Source organism: Serpula lacrymans, assembly GCF_000218685.1.
Source record: "Serpula lacrymans var. lacrymans S7.9 unplaced genomic scaffold SERLAscaffold_6, whole genome shotgun sequence".
Classification (NCBI taxonomy): domain Eukaryota; kingdom Fungi; phylum Basidiomycota; class Agaricomycetes; order Boletales; family Serpulaceae; genus Serpula; species Serpula lacrymans.
The window spans coordinates 1537775-1559058 of record NW_006763295.1 but is presented as its reverse complement, the minus strand read 5'-3'; the positions used below and the strand labels follow the sequence as shown (position 1 = coordinate 1559058).

Here is a 21284-nt window from a genome sequence, read left to right as displayed (position 1 = left end):
ACGTCAAAGGACATATTGTTGACCGCTAAAAGTTTCATCACCACTTTAATGATCTTGAGTTCATTATGGTCACCACCACATTTCCTTCGTCCGGGAAGCAATACCATAAACGCTGACTCGAGGCCGCGATCGACGGGGTTGCAGTGTGCTGTGCGTGAAGTGGGCTTCATTCTTACTTGAGGTATTTCATTTCAGGATTGTCAGGTTTTGAAGGTTCAAGAAATTTAAGAAGCTAGCCGTATTTTAATATGGGCTTCTCCATTTCTGCCCATCCCAGAAAATCCGGGTGACTATCATCGCGTTATTATGTATCCGAACGCCCCCAAGTTGAAGATTTACTCGTGGGGCCCACTCTGGGTACGAATAAGACGACTGCAGCATGTCGTTTGTTTATGTTACACGAGGTAATATACACAATGTGATGTCTATGAAACGCAACAGATGATGTTGAATCGCTGTCACAGCCTTTTATATCATAGATCACACCCCATAGATTCGTCTATCTTGGGCCCTAAAATGCCCCTTTCGCCAGCCAATATTCCACCCACAACTCAGCATCTGTCTTCCCAATCTGTGGAAGATTCTTCCAAGTGGAACTCACACTTTGAGCCTTGTCCGTGGAAAGGGTCGCAATACCTCCCGCCTCGACATCTGTCCTGCCAGATTGGCGTACTTTCATGTCGGCGTCTGCCATTGTACGGAAAAAATCAAGAAGCTTGAGTGCAGGCTGGTGCATATATCTCGGTTAGTCGAGGCGGATGCCGCGGAAGAGTCAGCACTCACGATATTGTCAAAGTCTACTGCTGTTGCATTCTGTGCACGTTTCTCCAGTCTCTTCACCCATTCTCCGAAATCAACGAAGGGAAAATCTTTCCTATGAAGACATTTCTTTTCCAACAATGTGTCACGTAAAATCTCCATAGTATCCATCCAGGAAACTGGACGAGGATGAGCGAGATTTAGCGCCAAAGGTGGGGTCTGTTCTGCAAAAGCCACGTCTAAAATCGCCGCGGCCACTTTTTCCGCGGGCATCCATGAAACGAGCTGTATCAAGTCGTGTTCATTATGATCACACATTGCAATTACGAATAATATCACTGACACCTTGGGCGGCTGGAAACACAGCCAAAGCTAGGCTGGACTTTGCAATGATCGGCACCCAGTCAGTTGTTGACCATGCTCCGTTAGGTCCACCAGCTATCTGACCGATCCTAAACGATGTTGCATGCAAGCCACTCATATCCAGGAGCTGCAGAGTAATGGGGATTAGGCATTTTCGAAGTAGCCATTGAGGGGACAGCACTCACACGTTCCGAAATGTATTTACTTTCTCCATACCCGGAACCGACCGCTACGCTTGCGTCGAGCTGCACTTCTTCCGGAAATGCCCCCTTTCTTTGGTCCCATCCTTGCGCAGATGCAATTGACGATGTGAACAAAAAGCGTGGATTGGAGGGATGGCTCGAAGATAATGCGAGATCGATTAGCTGACGTGTCCCCTGGATGTTGGGCTCAAAAGAGGAAAGGGCAAGGTTGAAATCGAGCCTCCAAGCATTGTGAATAATAATGGTGACCGACTCCCTAAGCTACAATCAGATGTCAGCCTAATAAAAAGTGTCGAGGTGCGAGTCAAATTGCCTCATTGTATGTCCGCTCATCAAGCCCACATTTATCAGCTGCAGCGTCACCCTCGAGAAAAACGAGCTTTTCCGAATCCAGCAAAGTGACATCCAACGCCCGATCTTCAAATGATGAAGCTTGTCTTCCTTTGATCGCATCTGCCTTCGAAGGCCGATTGAACGCATATACCTTCGCAGTAGCCTCATTCTTTAAGAGCAAAGCCAATAAATATGATCCCAATCCACCTGTCGAGCCAGTCAGCAACACCACCGATCCTTTCGATGGTATTTCCCCCTGATTCTCCGCATGGGCACCGTTCGTCATTATCGTCTTTCCCAACCCAATACTATACTTCTTAAGCGCATTTTCGATCGCCATCTTCTTGTCGTGTGCAGTGGATCCATTGGTTTCGCCCTCCGGTCGGTTCACGATGCTAGCTACTCTCTTCGCGAGGAGATGAATGCTAGGGTTATCAAAGACGAAGTTCTGCGGTATACGCTTAGCTGCTGTGCGCAATTCAACTTGATCAGATGCATATAACGCCCCGAGGATGCGATTACGAAGGAACGTTGCATTCAAGCTGTCAATAAATTTGCACAAAACTCTCATTAATAACGGGCTAGGCAAGAGCGTTAGAAAGTACCTATCGAAACCTTGCGAAAAAAAATCCTTGTCCGGTATGATGTCGACACCTGAAGAAATCGATGCTATTTGCTCCTGCAACCATTCAATGAGCGCGGGCTCAGTCCAGCTCCGTGGCGGAGTTGCATCACTGCCTGCCTTCGTGCTGGCTTCTACTGTGTTGTATCTGCAAGGATTAGTTATGCGGAGATCGTCGGAACAAGGACAAACTCGACGACTTACAGTGCATTAATCTCCTCCTCGTATGCTTTGATTGTAGCCTTCTTGGAAACCGTGCCTTTTGCGACCCGAACCATGGGCTTAGAGGGCGATGTAATGAGAATCATTTCTTTGAAGATACGACTGAATGCTGGGGCATCTTTGTTTGCTGCTTCTACATCAGGCCTATTCAGATGACCCAGAGATTTAGGACAATCCAAGTGACTCGAGCAAGATGAGTATCACGCACCACACCTTATTCCTGAACTCTTCCACTGCCTTGGTGTCCGTGACATCTACATCACTGATCGCCTCCACCAGGACGCCGACCTGACTACGGGCGCGCCCAAACATAACCACCCCACTCACAAGTGGATTTGATATTATGACGCTTTCCATCGGAGCGGGAACGGTTTTCTCGCCGGAAGCGAGGATCAGAACATCATCCTTACGTCCGACACTGCGATTACTCGTCGTAAGTCTGGAAGATAGAAATATGTGATATAGAGGCATACATTTTCCAGTATCCTTCCCTGGTAGGATGCTTGATGAAAAGGTCAGATGTTGCATAGCCCTTTACATCTGGCAAATTCTCGACAGCAACTTGGTGCTCGGCTGTCGTCTGCCAAAATCAATACAAATCGCTCAATCATTCATTCTCGCAAAAAATCCGCAGACGGAAAGCCAACATACCAACACTTGGCACTCGTAGGTACCATCATCCTGAAGAACCCATCGCATCTTCACTTTAGATGAGGGGTGCATCCACTCCCAGTCACCACTCTTCAGATCTTCTCTACTCGGTAAATTCATTATAGATCCAAATTCTGTCGCACCATAAACAGAAGCAACGGGTACCCCAGCGGCGTGCAATTTATCCCCAGCCCTCGATGACAGAGGACCGCCGCCATAAATCTGCAGATATATCATTTTTTTCATTATGTTTTCTCAGCTATCGTCGATAACACTTACCACAAATACCATTTGTTTCAACGTCTCTATCGCCTCATCGTCACCCGCCCATAGTTCTAGGAACGATGGCACAGCCACAACACAGTTTGCACCTGTCTTTCTTATGTTGTCCAAGATATTGTCAGACGTTGGGATGACTGGCTGGGCATCTGGGTCATCAAACGAAGTTGGAGGGAAAAGTGCCGCAGTAACAACAGACGCAAGTGGAGAGTACAACTGGACACAATTCCCAAGACTATGAAAAGGGGGAAGTGATGCGGCTGCGAGTCGTATAGCAGGAGTGTACCCTGCGAAACCCTGTATGGCCGCTGTAAATATGTATCAGCTACGATACTCTATAGCAGTTGTGGCTATGGTAGCACTCACGCTGCTGTAGCCAGTGCATCTGAGAGCGGTATGTCTGCGGGATAGGCTTCGGGAAACCTGTACTACCTGACGAATGGATGTACACAGCAGCTTCGTCCAATGATGGACGTCCAGCCGATGGGTACCGCTCGAACGTGTCATGCGCTTGTTCCTTCCCGAGATGAGGAAAGACCTCTGCAAGAGTAGGTATAACCTGGACGTGTAGTGAGGGAGTCCCGAGTTCGCGTTTGATGCCGGAGACAAGGGATTGATGCGCAGAAGGAAGAGTGAGCAGACGGTTACACGCAGTCTTTTGCAACATGCTGACAACAGCTGCAGAGGAGTTACGGGGCGACATAGGGAATGGCTACACACATGTGTGTGCAGTTAGTGAGTGTCATATTCGTGGTGAACAGCTACTTACCACGAGACCAGCAATAGTAATGCCTGAGATTATAGCTTGATACAAAAGACTATCTGTGTTGGCAATGATTGCGACGACTTCTCCGTCCGCACCTGTACGGTTGGGTCGAACTGCGTGCGCTGCACGGTGAGCGGCACGCACAAATTCAAGAAATGAGATGTGCGTGAGTGTGCCATCTTCATTAGGATACACGAATGCTGGGAAGCTTGGATTATGGTCAAGGTGAAATTGTAGATAGTCTGTCAAGAGGAAGGGGGCATGTGCAGGAGGATAGGTGAGTTCTAATGACATCGCTCGATGTCGATGACTGGGTGTTTACGTTTATTGGAGAATGGGAAAACTTAAGAGACGAAGTTGGAGGCTGACAATCTAGTGAATAGCTGCTTTTATCGTTCTCGATGCCATGCCTAAAGGGGCACGATCCCGGTGAGCGAATAGGTCTGCGTCATTCAACGAAGCATTACACTGGACATACCTACTAAAAAAACTAGATACTGACAATACTGAGTAACTCAGAGTCCTTGGGAAATCAATGAGGCGCTCTCTCAAGGGCATACGGCGTAATCCAACCAAGTCATCGATCGTCCGACTCATCGGGTGGCATCTTAGCACTCCTCTACAGGCTCTTGACGAGGATGAGAGAAAATAGGTTCCTTATTTATCCGCACTCCGTCATGAAGAATGACGAATTCCACGAACTCTACATCTGGACTGCCTTACTTGCTTCCGCTGCTGTCTCTGATGTCCTCAATCCACTGGTACCTATGCAGAAATGAGAGATGCCTTTGATATCCAGTTACCTAACTCATCGGACCACCTACAAACCTAGCACAATTTTCCTCATATAGGGGACAGTTTAAGGTAATTGCATGCACGCCGTGCCGCTCGGACGAGAGACCGTGAACATCGCTGTTGCCGATGCCGGTTTCCCCTTTAGGACTGGTCAACGCCCAGCTCGACAAAATAGGGGATGGCACGGTGACTCGAATCCCCTGTACTCCGAGCTCATCACTATTAGATACAGTGCTATGGTCATATGAGCAGGATAACGCCTAGGATAATTCCGACTCGCAAGGGCCAGCGTGTCACTTCCAAGTCACGTCAGTCAGCCCATGATGTCAAGGACTTGAAAACAGAATATAGATTGAAAATTGTATTTACACCATATAGCATGTATAGAAAGTTACGGGGCTTGCGCCTAATTTAAATGTTACTCTACCTGAGAAGAGGCTGCTTGTTGTCTGATTCCGAACAGCTCGATAAGATCTGGTTGGGAAAAATGAGATGGGACCACCCTGTCCATGAATAACAGTGAAGTACCTTGCAACCTCGCCTCCTTTTTCTGACGCTGTGTTTCTGTGCGTTTGATTCCAGAGAAAGCCTGTCATCTCATTAGGACCTGCTCTCGTTATATGCAGGCACTCACTTGTTGGATCAATAGTTTTTTCCTTTCTTGGATGTCGATAACCTGAAGGGCAAGTCTATACGATGATCTTAATGGTTCTTTTGAAGCTGACTGACTTTAGATTCAACAGTGTTTTCTGCAATCAACTGATAGACATGGACTGGTTTTTTTTGGCCAATCCTACGAGACTCGTTATGCCGGCTGTACATGACAAAATTAAATAATCCTACCGATTACACCTGTCAATTGCTTGGCTCTCAATACCCTCCTATAGAATTGTTAAAGTTGAGATTAATGGATAAGAGACATTGCGTACCTGCCACCACCTGCAGAACGGTCAAAAAAAGTTTGTCAGCTGTATAATAAACTCATAGGTTCACGAAACTGACGGATCCATCCTGTGGACATCCAACACCTCAGCGCGCTACTCAGCTAAAAGAGAATTAACTTACAGGTACACATTATTGGCAACGGTGAGATTCAAACCTAAAGCCCCCGCCTTCAAAGAAATGAGCATAACTTTTGGGTTTTCTCCCGTGAAAAAAGAATCCTTGAAGGTGGGTTTTGCACTCGTCTTAGCCCTGGACTTGCCTTTGCCCTTGACCTTCTGAGACCTTGTGGGAGCCAAGAAATCACCATCAAAGTCGTGGTCTGCACCATCTGCAACAAAGCTGGCATCCTTTTCGTCGTTTATTAAGGAATCGTCGGTATAGATGGCCCGTGCGGAGCGGCGTGTCCTAAGGGAGGGAGGGAGAGGTGTCTCCGTAGAAGCTGGAGCATCTTCCAATGGGACACAGAAACGCTCGAGAGTTTCTTGGCGTCTCTTTGCTGACATCTGCCCATCAAATCGAACGTATGAGATTCTGTGTACATCTTCAGAAGGTGTGAGACTAAGGAATGGTGCGATATCCTTACCCATGCTCTTCCAATGTTTCAGCGATCTATTCACGGTAAGCGTCAGATACACATTCAATTATCTTGAAGTATGAGCCATCACCTTGTCTAAGAAAGAAGTGAACTGAGAGAAAACAAGGGATTTCTCATTGGCGGGCGTGAGTTGTAGAAGATGCACTAATTGGTCTATCTTCGCAGAAGAGCCAGACCGAAGTGCATTGTTGTCTTCGTTTTCCTCTTGGCGCACTAGAACCTGAGTGAGCTCTGTGGGTGGTGGAGGTTCTATGAGGTCACCCATGCCTATGAGACGGCGATCCTGCAATAACATGAGATGACTTCACACATTCTGCCAACGACATACCATAGGGCACTTGGGATCTCGGGCTATGACCTCTTGGATGCTACCGGAAATGGTGAGATATTCCCTAGAACCCTATGCGATTTACGTATGACTCACCAAGCAAAGCAGAAAGAGTGGGCACAACTAGTTATACGAGGTTCAGTGAGAATACTGAAGCAGATGGGGCATTCCTCGCTATCTTCAATCAATTGGGCCAGCAAAGCTTGCAGTCGCAATTTTTCAGCAGGGGTAATTTCTATGGCAGCGTGAGGGGCATCCTCGTTTGCGCGCAATTGTTCCAAGTAATCAGAAGGAACGAGTCCAGGGTGAAGGGCGAGTTGCCGTAATCGGGTTAACATGCTAAGAACGTTAGTAGTGACCTAAAATGAATTCACAGTCAGAGTGAACCGATTATTCGCTAATGAGAGAGCAAATGATATTACAACTGTATTCATGCCTCCATTTTGATTCATGATGTTCTCAACCTTTTGCTGGGATACTTGCTCGACCGCGTCGTACAGAGCCTGGAGGGAGTCTATCAAGGGAGCAAAAAGAATATGGGATAAAATCTCACCCTGGCTTCGTCATTTAGTGTAACAGGTACTAGAGTCATTTCAACCTGTTGTGTTTGCACTAAATTTGTATGCTACAAACACAAATCGAAATTCTTACAGGTGGTAAAGGCACAAGATAGTTTCCTTCACTATCTTGCATCTTTGTGGATGATAACGAAATAATTAGCGTCTCATGGAGATGAACACAATGGAGACCACACTACCTCTTTGGTCCGACGTATGCAGATATGACTCATCAGTGCCTGAGTGATTTGTGGGTAGATGAGTGACATGTACTGCTGCTATGCATATGTACTTACACGAAGAAGTTCAGCACCTACAGGATCTCCATCTTTGAGTGGCCGAAGCAGGAGTCTTTTGTAGAAATCCTCATTGTCAAGAGGTCGGCAAATCTGGAGGAAAGTAAGGATCGAGCCCAAGTCCTGAGAAGCCATATGTCAAAGGATTAATTCCTCCAATCGCGTTTGACGTACTCTGGGAGAATTAATCTAAACAAATGCTGTTAAATTAATGAATATTCCATAGAAGATCGACACGTACAATCGGAGTCCCAGACAATACCCAGCGCCTCTGCGCAGTTAGTTTACATACAGCCTTTGCCATCTTCGTTTTTGGGTTCCGAATATTATGACCTTCGTCCAAAACTACCCTCTTCAAATATATTGATCAAACTGTCGCTGTAAATCCCTTCGCACAAGACACTCACCTTCCATTTGACATCGAATAAACCTTTCTCATTTTTCGATTTCTTCCTCTTCTTAGGATGCCCCTCTGGCCCATTACTGACAGCTATAGCGTCGGGATCTTCGCTAGTCACGGTCTGGTATGTAGTTATCACCACATCATATTGCATCAACTCCTCTGGGCTCATGTTTCTTGCAGACCCATAATAAACACAGTATCTTAGCGCGCCTCGTACGCAGTGCTCTTCGATTTGTTTCTCCCAGTTCGACATGACCGAAAGTGGTACCACTAGTGCAAGGGTGAGCGAGACTGCATATAGAAGCACAAGCAAAATTTACCGATCAGAGTACACTTTGAATGGTTAGGAGGCAAATCATCCTTAGTGGCAAGGATAAGAGCAAGGATAGTCAATGTCTTTCCCTGAGGAAGCGTTAGCAGAAGAAAGTAATTTATCGGAGAATTTCGTACTAGTCCCATGCTATCACCTACTAGTGCACCACGCTCAAGCTGTGGGGGACTAGTGAGTTCTTGAGGAGTTTTTGTCGCGACTAAACGGAGCGGGAGATTTACTGATTGATCGCGCTACGTATAAAAGATACTTACTATTATAATAGTAGGACTGGCATTCCCCAAAATAAATAACTCAAAGTGACTTTTCATGATAACAGACACACCTTTGAGCCTGATTTCATATATTGCCAGAATTGAACTGGTTTGTCGGATTCTTGTTTAGGAAGCTTAGGGTATTCGTGTTCAATGCACCATTGTAATGCTTGGCTCTTATAGTATAAAAAGTTAGAAGCTATAGATTCGTGTGAAGGGAAGGTACTGTACCTGATGCTTCAACAAATCTACTACCAAGTCACCGCTTTGAATGCCTGGTGGACTAGGATGTATAGGTAGATTCAGAATGTCATCCTTGGAGCATAACGTATCCAGCAGCGAAGTACGCCTTCCTTCGTCATCCACTTTCTCCAGAGTATTCAACATGTCCTTTAGTTCCGAAGCTTTCTGCAGGGCTTCCTGCTGTTTCTGAATGGCCTCTTGTTGCCTTCTTGAGGCTTCTTGTTGAGCTCGAGCTTGGGCAGCGCTTAAACCTCTTTGCGATGCCTGTTGTGTGCTGGGGCGGGACACTGAAGAGCTGCTAGCACTTGCTGATGCTCTTCCACTTGAGACGGGAGCCCCAGGTACCGCGCCAGACCCGCGAGGAGGGAAGCCGCGTTGGTGAGGGGTTGCCCAAATGAGCTGCGGTTCGAGCTGATCCCGCCTGTCAGAGGCTCCATATATTTTCAAAGTCCTAGCCACATATTGTTTAGCGTCTATACTCTCAGCACATAAAGACATTCTCTTACTCACATTGAAAGGGAATAGCTAGATCTGGTTACTGGTCAAAGAAAGTGAATTTGAAATCTCTACTAAAGCTTCCCATTGAGCGTCACGTACAGTTGCCTTCGCGCATAACCCCCTCTACCGTCACAGAGCCACGATCGAGCAGAGGTGATAATTTAGAAGCAATATTTCGAGGTATATGCCCAACCTGTGTCCCCCCAATGTTCATTACTTGAATGGCATTTCTGAGAAGGTTTGAGTGAGATAGATGGAAGATGGAAGCACGATACGACTCGCCTATCATATCTATTATGAGGTTCTCTGATGAGCCTTACTTCTTCACCTGGTCCTACCAGACCTTTTTTACCATGAATTAGTATGAAACAGTATTAGTAAATAAATAAGAAGCACCTTTGTAGTATTGAACGCCAACTACACTAGCCTGCATAACACAGTACAACTCATCTCTAGGATCCTCAATCAAGATGACTTCATCGTCGCTATCTTCTGAGATAGGCATGTGATGATTATAACGCCCCACATGTGGTACTTGTGATGAATTGGACTGTGAGGGAGACGCAAAGGAAACCCCTGGATCAAAAGAGGCCTTCCTTTTTCTCTGACTGGAACCTGCCGTGACATTACTTCTGGCAACTGGGGGAGCCACGAGGGTCCGGACTGAGGGCGGAATATCTGTTGCATCAATGCAACGATTAGAAATGGCACGGCGAACTTTCTGCTGATCCTCCGACCTCGAAGGAATTTAGTGATGAGGTCATGTGCTTACGGAAGTGTACATACTTCAAGCTATCGTAACCCTTGATGTTACGGGGATTTTGGGCAGATAATGCACCCAAGATAATTGGCGTTACACAACCCCTGACAAGCATTCAGCGCAGATTGTTAGTGATGAAGCCCTGCAGATGAAAAAGCCGTAGAAATTGTACCAATGACGCCATTCAACCATGTCACCATATTCCCCCGAGACGACTTGACCATATCTGAGATTCCCTGCTAAAATAGGCGTGCCTTTGCAAGGTAATGGGCCTTTACACGTTGCACGAGAGCTTTTGCTGTACTTCATAAACCAGTTAGCTGGACTGACTGGGAACGTCACCTGAGTGGGGTTACTCACTTCGACCACATGTGAAGCCATGAATAGGACAAACCCCAGATACAAGCGATAAAATAAGGTATTGCTTCGTAGATTTCCTTTTGAATGTGATTAGAGTTCGGGTTAAGTTATTTGGATGTGGACGCGATGGAATATGGCAGTCCGCGATATTTACTGTTGTTTGCCCGACGCGACGAAAGTTATTTGTGATCAATGCTGTCACGACGCGCTCCTGTCACGCTATTGTTGTAAATTGACGCGCCTTTGAGGTTGTTTCCACCTCCCACTGCATTTCCTATACCTCAAAATATATAATTCATACTAGACTTGGCCATTTCTCATCGCTTCTAGTCATCTTCTATGAAAGATGGTCACATTCAATCCAAAAATTCAAGTTGGGAGCTCTTCCGAAAGTTTGGCTTACGATCCTGAACAAGATGCCACCGAAATACGCGATATGAGGATGAGATATCGCATACTGGAAAAGCGTACAGAGGGTGCGTATGGGCGCGAGATGAATATGTTCTTTATTATGACGATTATCTGTCCAAAAAGACAAGCACATTCGCCCCCAAGAGTATAAAACGGAAGATCTCCTTAACCAAGTGGAGCAGGCCGACACATTGTTCAAGAAAGGCTTGCAAACCTTTTTTAACATGTCCCGGTTTGCTCTAATGCAAAGTTTCCCATGCAGTAAAGAATCCTACCGACGCAACTCTTGATTCTACTATCCTTCGTAATGTCTCGTCTATCAGTGCACAGAAGGCGCGCGCTATGAAACTGGGTTCAGGGGCTTTTGACGTAGATGATTTTATCACAAAACTCGTCACTTTTATGGGTGGACGCCAACAGCTCCGAGGAAACGACGATGACTTCGAGCTAGATGATGATGCTGCCACTCCTCTGGCCTGGGACAAAATCGGACGCAAAGCATTAGCTAAAAGTCGTAGAGTTCCTGTCCTGGATTTTATGTGAGTAAACCTAGTTTTTGATCCTCATCTCCTCTTATATACGATTAGGCTTGGTCCTCTTTCCATCGAGCAAAAGAAGCGTGTCTTCGGGAAACGGTCCAAGCTAGAAAAGAACAAAGAGGAGGAGAGAAAGCCTCAAGAGTTAAGGGAAGAAGATATTGCCCGTTCAGAAAACGAGACAACCAAAAACGTGGCAACGGTAAGCTCTTTTTTCGCAAAGACAAAGAAAGCGCGATGCATGTTTTGTTATAGATCGAAAAAATACTCGCCGAACAAGGCGCAATCAACATATTTAGGTTCATCGTGAATCCTAATGACTTCGCCCAATCAGTTGAAAATATGTTCTATCTCTCGTTCCTCATACGAGATGGTCGATGCTCGTTTGAAATAACTGAAGAAGGCGACCCCATCATCTGTGCGTGTGGCAGAATCTTTCCTGTAGCGAAGATATACTCACAAGTATTCAGATTCATGTGAACCCCCCTCAGATGACGATTATGCAAACGGACTAAAAAAACAACAGATCGTCACAGAGTTTGACATGGCAACTTGGAGAGTGAGTTCCAAACCCCTTATATGTATGAGTTTGTTTATCCAAACGTCATTTTTTCACTAGCGCGCTATCGAGATCTTCAACATTACGGAATCTAAGATACCTCAAAGACCTCCCTCTAAAACAAAGCTTGGCGATAAATGGTATGGTTAGATCCACTCTTCATTATTACTTTTGTATATTCCCTCTGCTACTTTACTGTATTTATTCTCAATAATAAGAATCTGCAAACACACAGCGAGTTATTATTTACGACGTATTATGTCAAACCTCCTGATTTTTTATACCTGCTTGTCGTGTATTTATTGTTGTCAATGGGACATAATATACATTGAGAAACATGATGCAATGACTAGTGTAGATAGTATAGAAAATCGAGATGACCCCATGGTATAATAAATCATTCACCCAATAGTTTAAACAGATTTACCGATCGCTCGCGTTGAGTTGGGATCCTGGTACAGAGAAATGGACTATTTTTACTAACAGTGCGTGCGCGGTTGGAAGTGGAATTTCATATTCCCTTGCGTATCGTATATCCCGTAACCAGGTTCTTGATTATCCGAATAGATGTGTGCGAACCAACCGATACCCCCGTCCACGACTTGCTTGAGTGTTTCACATTTGCTGTCCAGGAGGGCAAAATAATCCTGACAGACCGATAAGCTTCGTTGGGAGTAAAGGTGAGACAAAACTAACATGTTCGTTTTGTACATTAGCAACTGCCAAAGGGCTATTGGGCTGGACACTAGGTGACGTGACGGACGGCCATCCGTTCTAGCACAGAATGTGATTTATTTAAAGTTAAATCGTGGAAAAAACTGATATGAAATACCTCGTCAAAATACATTTTCTTCCCATTTCCATGAGAAATGAACCAGTTCAGATCAGTTTCAACAAGCGGCCACGACGCGTTTGCTAGGGATTCTTGAGTGTTACAATGAATTGAGACAAGCAGACAAGATAATTTTGTTCACCGATAGATGCAGTCTGATCGAAAAAGGGTAACATGTGAATGTTGATATAATCCAAAGCATTAAGCACATCTTGCGCTCCACCCCTCTCCTGATATCCATAAGCCAACTCGCTGACGGTGACTGGGATGTTGAGATCCGATAAATTGGCTTTCGCTGCGATGACCTGAGCAGCAAGCTCGGCGTGTGGCAGCACATTATCATAAAGTGGTTCAGAGCCAAATTGGACTCCTCGTGTAACGAATCTAGCTCTTGGATTCGAATGAAGGGTCGCGAATAGAGTATCCCGTCGACCAATCCACTGATCAGTGCCATCAAAACCAAACTAATCGATTATATATTAGCTACAAGCACTAGAGCAGGCTGGAAGAAGAATAGAATCACCCAGATCAGAGCATGTACACCGAGAGTGTTCACCCAAGCAGCTTCAATAATGTCATCACTGTGAACAAGCGCTTTCCATTTGAGCCTCTAAGGTAAGATCAACGAATCAACCCACTAAAATCCTTGCCGGTCGCATGCCCCGTATAGGCGAACATATCTCGAGTTAAAGTGGTGCCGAATATCCCCGAATTCCAATATCAGCTGAGCAAGGCTTTGGCCTGTAAGAAGCATCATCAGTGAGGGCAAAATCAACGTGTAACCAAGGCTTACATGCAGTGACCTCGTAGCTGAATCCAACAAACGCATATTCAGTCGATGGATCGCACCACCAGTTGTTAGGATCAAGACCATCGACAAGTAACGGCGTTTGGAAGTCCAAAGCAGGAAAGCAATAATCAAGACTCGATATATCCCTTGGGAGTTCGATAGCTACGGAAGACGCCCAACCGAAATAAAATACAGTGAGTGCGTTGAGCAAGACAAAAAGCGGTAGTTTCAACATTGCGAGAAAGAAAGGGACGAGTCGGATAGTCCTCTCAACTATTCTTGGTGTATTTTTATATACATTCAGGACAAAGACAGCTGGTTCATGTTCCTTTCTCTGCGGCGGCAAGTTTCGTCACGTTCATGCAAGCAGCTGACCGGCCGGAATGATGTAGAATTCTGAAAGAAGTCTAGGCAAGAGCGAAAATGCCGCTAAATCGGAGAGAGCTCCTATATGCATGTGTTCCATGCGTGCGATTCATGATTGAGACATTCATGGATTCCATGCCAGTAAAGCAAGAGTAGTTGTGAGACAGGTAATCGTAGTGTCTAACAAATGGAACTGTACGTTAGTCTGGGTCGTAAACTGAGGCGCGTGATTCGTTAGATTAGGGGTTTTCTGATGAAATAACTCACCACATGGTAACCAATCTTCGACAACTCAAAGAGACAGTAGCTCGATCCAGCCTGAGAATAAGAAAAAGCCCCGGGCCTGTTGTTTGAATGGCAAAGGGTATTGAATCCGAGCGCTGGTATGATGATAATGGGAAGGATAAAGGAAACAACAGAAGCTAAACTCAATGCCAGTTGCCGTACGTGTTCCGTTCAGCACATGGATGCAACAATGTGACCATGATGGTTATGACACACAGGTTGCTGGGCGAAGGCGAGCAATAATGGGTGCTTAGGTAATGTAATCACTTGGTGCTTCCAACAAAGGGGTTTAGGTTGCATTTGTACAAAATTACACCTGGCGATCACGAAAGTACTAGTCTACTGTGCAGGACCTGACGATTTACCAATTTGCGAAATGCAACTTGGGATCCAACTTCATCAATTCATCCATGTTTCTCCAGAGAATTGCAGCTTTGATGCCTCCCCTGGTTCTGCGAGTCTCCGGAAACAATTGGTCTTCTCTTGAATTTTCGAATCGCCGATAAAGATCAACCGAAGAAATTATAATTTAAAACTGAAGCTCCAACGGAAATCTCTTTATATTTCAAGACTATATGTTGAAATACTATCAGGCTAATCGGGTATATGAAATGAGTCCAGGCCAAGAGGGAGCATGGTGTGATCTTTCAAGGCAGATTTCTCCCAAGACGATCTGCAAAGCTGAAAAAGAGAGTGAGAGAGATGAGAATGTAAGTTAAGTATTGTAGTAGCAAAGCAAAATTTTGACGTACATGTTCAATGGCGTCGGTAGTCGACAATATATTCATGTGATCAGGAACATGACTGCTGTTCTGTGACTGATTTGAGCAAGGCGACAACTGGTCATTCTACTCTCGACTTACCAGCGTATTTTCACTGATATCACGAAAAGCGATTTGAAGATCCAAAGGAAGCTGGGTGGGTATAACTAAAACATGAATAGGGGGAGTAAAAGGTTTTGATGCAGCAATGTGACTCGACATATCCTATTTAGATGATAACACGTCAAGCTTCGAATAAAATGAGAGTGGATGAATGTAGGCACCATTGCAGTGTTTATAGCAAGCTTGATATCCTGTCGCTTCGCACGAGCCTCCCTTCCGACCAATACGAAGAATTCCCAAATGCAATCCATGATGTACACCGCTTCCTGAGGTAGAATCTCGCTTGATAGCGAAGGCACTGGACAAATCTACATAGTGTTATTCAGTGAGCCATGCTGATATCAAGACACGATAGTTGACATTTACCACACTATCGGTGTTCCCAATGTCCACTTTCCAGCATCTGCATTCTTCTGTAAGTGAGCTAGACCTCCATTTCCAGTAATCAGCCTGAGCATAATCTCCATCGCCTAGTATCATCCAAAACATTTCGTCCTTTTTATCTCCTTCTCCTTCTGAAAGCTCGATCACTGTGGAACCTTTGGCGGCGAACCTTTGGGCATATTCCATAGCTGCTTTACGCTCATCAGCCCTTGAGCCACGCCCATACCACACATAAATATTGTCCAGAACCGTTAGGCAAAAACTGAAACCTGAACATAAGCTTTTCAAATTCTATGATAGGAGCTAGATTAGTATTGAAGACTAAATCAATACCGTGACTCTTACCAGGTCAACCTCGTCTATCATGATCAGACCTCTAGCAGATCGTACAACGTGCATCGCAGTATTATCTGACGACCAATGCAGTCGAGTGCCCTAGATGCTTGCATGAGCAGAAGTCTAGTCATGCCAATATTGAACCTGCCTGTCGTATAGCCAATTTTCCTCCAAGAGCGTGTACCAGTTCTTGGGGTTCATGAAGTTGGTGAATAGTCACCTGCAATGCCGCATGTCTTCATTAGTTTTACAGCTATAATAGAACGTCAAGCTGGAGCCCACCAAACTTGTCCCATATCTTTTTGCAAGATCTATCAACTTTTTCTCCTCGCGATCCCCGCAATGGCATTTATTCCCGCACCACCCCCACACTGTCGATGTAACCAGACCACTCTCTTTTGATTTCAAGCGCTGTATGACAGCCAAAACTTCAGTGTCATAGAATATATCAGTATCTCGCTGAATGACAGTGGCTGTGTTGCCTATAACCGACATAACCTCCATAGAGACAGTACGTAGGTCGGGATTAGGCGTAAAAATAGTTGCTTCGACTTGGAGGAGGGCGCTTACATCTACAGTTGGTAGAGGTTCATCGGCATGATCTACGGAGTAATATATTCAATGCTAATATTGGGTTCTAAGCTAGGAAACACACTCACCAAAATGTACTACTTCGACCTCTTCCACTGTGCTTGCCAAAACCCTTCCTTGTAATGGATTAGTCTCTGCACGTAAGCTTTCATTTGGGCTTTCGCTCATTTCCACCTGGCCGAGCACCGTTTGTTCTACCGGCGAAGCCTTTGAGAGCGTCCCTGCAGGTGATGACACGGGTGTTTTCTCCTCTTTCAATGCGGGCATGGCTATTGCAGAGTACTTTTCATAACTCGACCTCCTTTTCTCTGCGAGTACACTAGGAGGTGTGATGTTTCTTGAACGAAGCCTAACTCCGGCCCCGTACTGCTGTACAGCATCGTCGATTTGAGGCTGGGGTTGTGGGGAGGAAACTGGGGAAGGCAACGGCGAGTCTTCAGCATGATGTTCGGTCAAAGCCTGCGCAACGTCCATCACTCGCGCACGATTCCCGGTACTAGGAATCCGATTGTGTCGCGTCGGCGATGGCGCAGGCTTTTCTTCTTTCTGCACCTTCTCCTTCAATTGTGACTGTAGATTTTGCACGACGGAAGTCATAGGAGAGGTAGTAGTAGTAGTAAGGCCAGGCAGCGCATGTCGACTTGCCATCCCTATTCCTAGTCCCATCCTGCCATCGCTTTGTTGATTGTTGTAGGACGAGCGCGGAAGCGCCTGGACAGGCTTTACGCCGATCAGGATCTGTCCAGCCCATCGATCAGTGACTTTGCCGGGATTCGCCAAGGGTGGCTCTTGAGAGGGAGTAGCTGAAATCACCGTTTCTGGCTCGAATTGCACGTGAGGTAAATCTTGCCCAGGATGGGTAACATTGGGTGAAGAAGACGGTGAAGGAGCTGGATTTTCCGCTTGAATACTTACTTTATTCTGAGACACGGTCAGAGACGTTGCGTTGATAGTAGATGGCTCTGTTGTCGGAACATGAGGAGCCTCAACTTCTCCTTGTGCGCTTGCGACTTTAGTTTTTTGAGGCTTTCTAGCTCTGCTCTTCGTTGGCTGTCAATCAAATGAACAAAAGGCCACATGCGAGAGAATTTCCCGCAAGGAGAACGGCACAATAATAGATCCAGAAAGGAATGAAATGAAAATCAAATTGGGGCAACAACAACATCCGCCAACAAGCAACAGAAAATGTACAAAACAACGCCCCCAAGGCAAAGTCAGAAAGTGCAAAAGCAAAAAAACCCATCAACTAATTGCCACTCTGCGAGTTTTGCCAAAAAGCACGCACATGACTTAAAGGCTTGCCAGGGGATACCAAAGGTGAAGAAGACCTGTCTGATGACTTGCTCCTTCTTACTGGCACTACTCCTCCTCCTGCGTCTACTGCAGTAGTTTCTTCACTATTACTGTGAGAGGCACTTCCACCACTTCGTATGCCTAGTTCATCCACTTCAGCTTTCGTCACTTCGGGCAATACTGGTTCGTCTCCCGTCTTCGTTGGCTTGATATAAGATATCATAGTACTTCCGGAACCAAGACCGTTACTCCCTTTATTCGTAGTCTGTGCAGCGTCCGCCACAATGGGTAAAGGACCACTTTGTTGAAATGGTGTCTGAGTCATCGATGGGAGTGATGCAGTACTTTTTAATGACCTCCCCGTCTCATGAGACTTGACCATAGGTATCTCATGACTTTGTGGGCTCGCGGGCGGCGGTGTACTCGCCGGTGTAGAGCCAATAGTACGAGATTTCTTTAACGCAGGCGGTCTGGGAGACATAGGAGGTGACGCGTTGCTTGCTCCCAGAGGACTACCGCCTGCAGCTGAGTTAGGCTGCCATCTATCCAACACAGACGCTCTCCGCGCACCCTTCTCTTTAGACTCCCCCGCTTTGACATCCGCAGGGTTGTAAGCTTCCGCTTCACGCCTCCCACTCGCTTGTACAACGCTCTGTACAAAACCCCGGCCCTGTAGACGACTAATACTCGGCGTCGGGTCTTTCCCTGAAGCAGTCTGAGGTGGACGGAGGAACGCAGCAGAAGTTCGCTGAGGCTGGGGGGAAGCATGGACAGGACGCGAAAAGGCGGAGCCTGTGCCTTGTATTGGTATGGGGGACTTGGGTGGAGATGTTACTGTGATGGTAGACATAGGCTGACGAGTCCCTCGTGACGGGGTCGTAGGAGGAGGACTCGAAGGAGGGGTGTTCAAGCTTCGAGTGGATTGAGGTCGGCCCATATGAACTGGTGTCTTCGCGCGATTGCTTTCTACTGGTGTCTTAACACGAGGCTCTAGCACTGGAGTCTTGGACCGAGCGTCCATGACAGGTGTTCTAGCACGATTTCCCTCTACGGGGGTTTTGGAACGAGAACCCAACATTGGAGTCATGGAACGTGTATCTGTACTTGGGGTATTGGCACGAGCATTCCCTGTAACGGGCGTCTTTGCTCGGACCTCACTCGCGACTGGCTCTGGTACCGGTCGTGATGTAAGTGGAGGAGTATCAGCGACCTTTCTTTGGGGTGATGCTTCCTGCACAACCGCCATCTCTCCAAATACGCTCCGTATCGGTGACCTTTCTGAGCTTATACTGCCCGGTGTGCTGATCCGCCGCTCACGAATTCCAAGTCCTACAGGCTTTACTGGCGTTTGAGCTTGCTCTTCTAGTTTTTCGACATATCGTCTTGCCACAGAAGACGTACTCATTGTACGCTCTCTCTCCCTACCCACTGTTGGTACTGGACTCTTAACATTAGCTCCAGCCCCTGCCACACCCCCTCTACCAACCATCCCGGGCATTGCCACACCACCACGCCCAAAGACAGGGTGTACACGCCCATGCCCGTGTCGTAAATCGTCTGGGTCAAGCTGCTGCGCTTGAGGCGCTTGCCTATTTAACCGAGGTCCTGTAGCAGAACCACCCATAAAGGCAGCGAGCGACATGGGTGGGGGCTTCGAAGAAAGTTGCGACGTTTTCCCCGAAGAAGATGAACCACTGAATGCAGAAACTGGTGGTGGCAAAGCTGATGAAGCTGAAGACGGTGTGATAGCAGATTTAGAAGAGGTGGATAATAGAGGTGAAGGTGGTGGTTTTGTGTTAGTTCCAGTATTTTCCGCCAGACTCGAATTTAAGCCTGGGGTAACCTTGGCAGAACCACCTATAAGGGTATGCATTGCCTCCAGTCGATGATCTATCGTGTCTTTACCACTCGCATTGTCATTTCCTTGAGAAGATGTTTCAGGTGCTACTTGCCCTGTACCCAGATTGCTGCCTAATAGCCCCCAATGCCAACCACACAAATGCGTATTAGTTCACCCCAAGCTACGGGATAGCACCATAACTACTTACCAGCCTCAGTTCCAGATAAAAATCCTAGTCCAAAATCGCCACTTCTCCCACCTCTGCTCCTCCTCATCCGTGCCATCCGTGAACGGGCAATTTCCTCCTCCAGGCGACGTTGCTCGACCTCCTCGTCTGCATCCACCTGGCGCTGTAGAGCCTTGATGCGGCTTGTCCATTCAGCCAAGCCGCTTTCAGCATCTGGTGCAGGTGGCAGATCAAAGCGTGGACTTCGAGCAGATGTTTCCATCGGTGAGATGTGGGGGTGTATGATGTTTATATGGTCGAACGGCACTTCCTTTATGTGTTATGGCAATATCAGACTGCGTTTAGTAGACAATATCGCTAGGAATCTTCGAATCTGCAATTCATGTATACATCCGCAGGCAATGCTGAGAAGGGTCAGGTATCCTTGATCCTGTCTCACTATATGTATTCCTCAGGCCTCCGACAACTGCGAAGAGAAACGCTCACGTAAGCATTTCTTAAATACAAAGGCCGCTGGTTGTCTGTGAACTTGGAAGTTGAAAAAGGCTCTCAAAACAAGCCGTTGTTGCAACAATAGTGCAGTTTATGGGATTAGAGAAACACAAAAAATGTCCATTAAGATAATGATGAGTACATCGTAACTACTAACATCCAAATCAGTATGTCCAATGTATAGTTCAGGTCCATGCTCTACACATCCCATTCATGTTTTATCCCATCCTTCCATCCACAAAAGCTAACCCGATGATGGGACATATCATCAAAGTATTTAAGCCAAGAAAGTGAATACGGAAGAGATCGCAATAAGCGCAGATACGGCTGCACCCATGCTGTATCCACCGACTGACAATGTGGTAGCTGCACTTGTGGTAGTCGTACTCGTAGAGTTGCTAGCGGTCTCCTTGATATTGGATGGCATCCCACCAGCTGTAGTGCCAGTTAGAATCTCAATCAAATTAAGCCCTCGTGAAATTACTCACTGGTGAAGTTAGCACCGCACTGTTGTTGAGCGTCACTCGACACACTGCTTGAAATCAAGGCGGGCATCGACTGTTGAATGGTCACGTATGCAGCCTTGGCACAGCTGGTGCAAGAGATGTTGGACGGTATACCAGAGCTCTGACCACTCATGACCTTCGAAATCAACCCGGCGATGTTAGTGAGAGAGAGCGTAGTCGTTGAGTTCTGGATAGCGTAGAGCGTTTCAATAGCACAGTTTTCGTTCGCAGATGTGCTACAGACAATCACTGGTTAGAGAATAACACAAAATAGAAGAAATAAGACTCACTCTTGCAGGCAAGCAACCTGTCTGACTGTTGGGTAATATTGCTGAACAGCCGATATTAAACCAGAGGTGTCGGTTGTCGATGCACCAATGCTCTGCAAATCCGAAGCACACCCGCTTGTGACGTTGCTGACAATGTTGG

At 46.4% G+C, this 21284-nt stretch overlaps 5 protein-coding genes across 5 annotated transcripts; 1 reads left to right on the top strand and 4 right to left on the bottom strand.

Moving 5' to 3' along the window:
* Positions 1-359: 359 nt before the first annotated feature.
* Positions 360-4997, bottom strand: nps10 (putative nonribosomal peptide synthetase; the record flags this gene model as incomplete). The annotated part of the gene is made up of 12 exons (XM_007317669.1): positions 360-727; positions 784-1044; positions 1103-1249; positions 1308-1586; positions 1639-2200; positions 2264-2428; positions 2485-2646; positions 2711-2920; positions 2976-3082; positions 3154-3375; positions 3433-3740; positions 3799-4997. 12 exons carry the CDS (start codon positions 4133-4135, stop codon positions 512-514), a joined length of 2976 nt encoding a protein of 991 aa, XP_007317731.1.
* A 319-nt stretch (positions 4998-5316) lies between these two features.
* On the bottom strand, positions 5317-10512 carry SERLADRAFT_448570 (uncharacterized protein; the record flags this gene model as incomplete). The annotated part of the gene is made up of 30 exons (XM_007317668.1): positions 5317-5467; positions 5522-5582; positions 5628-5669; positions 5723-5786; positions 5837-5874; positions 5923-5932; positions 6059-6469; positions 6522-6526; positions 6604-6816; positions 6862-6901; positions 6958-7220; positions 7284-7364; positions 7415-7459; positions 7513-7554; positions 7619-7657; positions 7715-7837; positions 7889-7903; positions 7956-8066; positions 8122-8387; positions 8438-8519; positions 8568-8647; positions 8703-8718; positions 8774-8878; positions 8934-9396; positions 9456-9483; positions 9543-9673; positions 9726-9786; positions 9840-10180; positions 10230-10307; positions 10376-10512. 30 exons carry the CDS (start codon positions 10510-10512, stop codon positions 5412-5414), a joined length of 3447 nt encoding a protein of 1148 aa, XP_007317730.1.
* A 397-nt stretch (positions 10513-10909) lies between these two features.
* Positions 10910-12219, top strand: SERLADRAFT_369004 (uncharacterized protein; the record flags this gene model as incomplete). Its single annotated transcript, XM_007317667.1, has 7 exons — positions 10910-11039; positions 11098-11178; positions 11237-11513; positions 11562-11712; positions 11766-11928; positions 11981-12069; positions 12130-12219. The coding sequence occupies 7 exons, from the start codon at positions 10910-10912 to the stop codon at positions 12217-12219; spliced, it is 981 nt and encodes a 326-aa protein (XP_007317729.1).
* Positions 12220-12343: 124 nt separating this feature from the next.
* On the bottom strand, positions 12344-13954 carry SERLADRAFT_466019 (glycoside hydrolase family 17 protein; the record flags this gene model as incomplete). The annotated part of the gene is made up of 7 exons (XM_007317666.1): positions 12344-12716; positions 12766-12843; positions 12902-12984; positions 13044-13365; positions 13425-13482; positions 13540-13642; positions 13695-13954. The coding sequence occupies 7 exons, from the start codon at positions 13924-13926 to the stop codon at positions 12549-12551; spliced, it is 1044 nt and encodes a 347-aa protein (XP_007317728.1).
* A 752-nt stretch (positions 13955-14706) lies between these two features.
* SERLADRAFT_466015 (uncharacterized protein) lies at positions 14707-16475 on the bottom strand (the record flags this gene model as incomplete). Its single annotated transcript, XM_007317665.1, has 8 exons — positions 14707-15023; positions 15095-15154; positions 15206-15328; positions 15388-15534; positions 15593-15901; positions 15956-16045; positions 16095-16166; positions 16229-16475. The coding sequence occupies 8 exons, from the start codon at positions 16448-16450 to the stop codon at positions 14937-14939; spliced, it is 1110 nt and encodes a 369-aa protein (XP_007317727.1).
* Positions 16476-21284: the final 4809 nt, after the last annotated feature.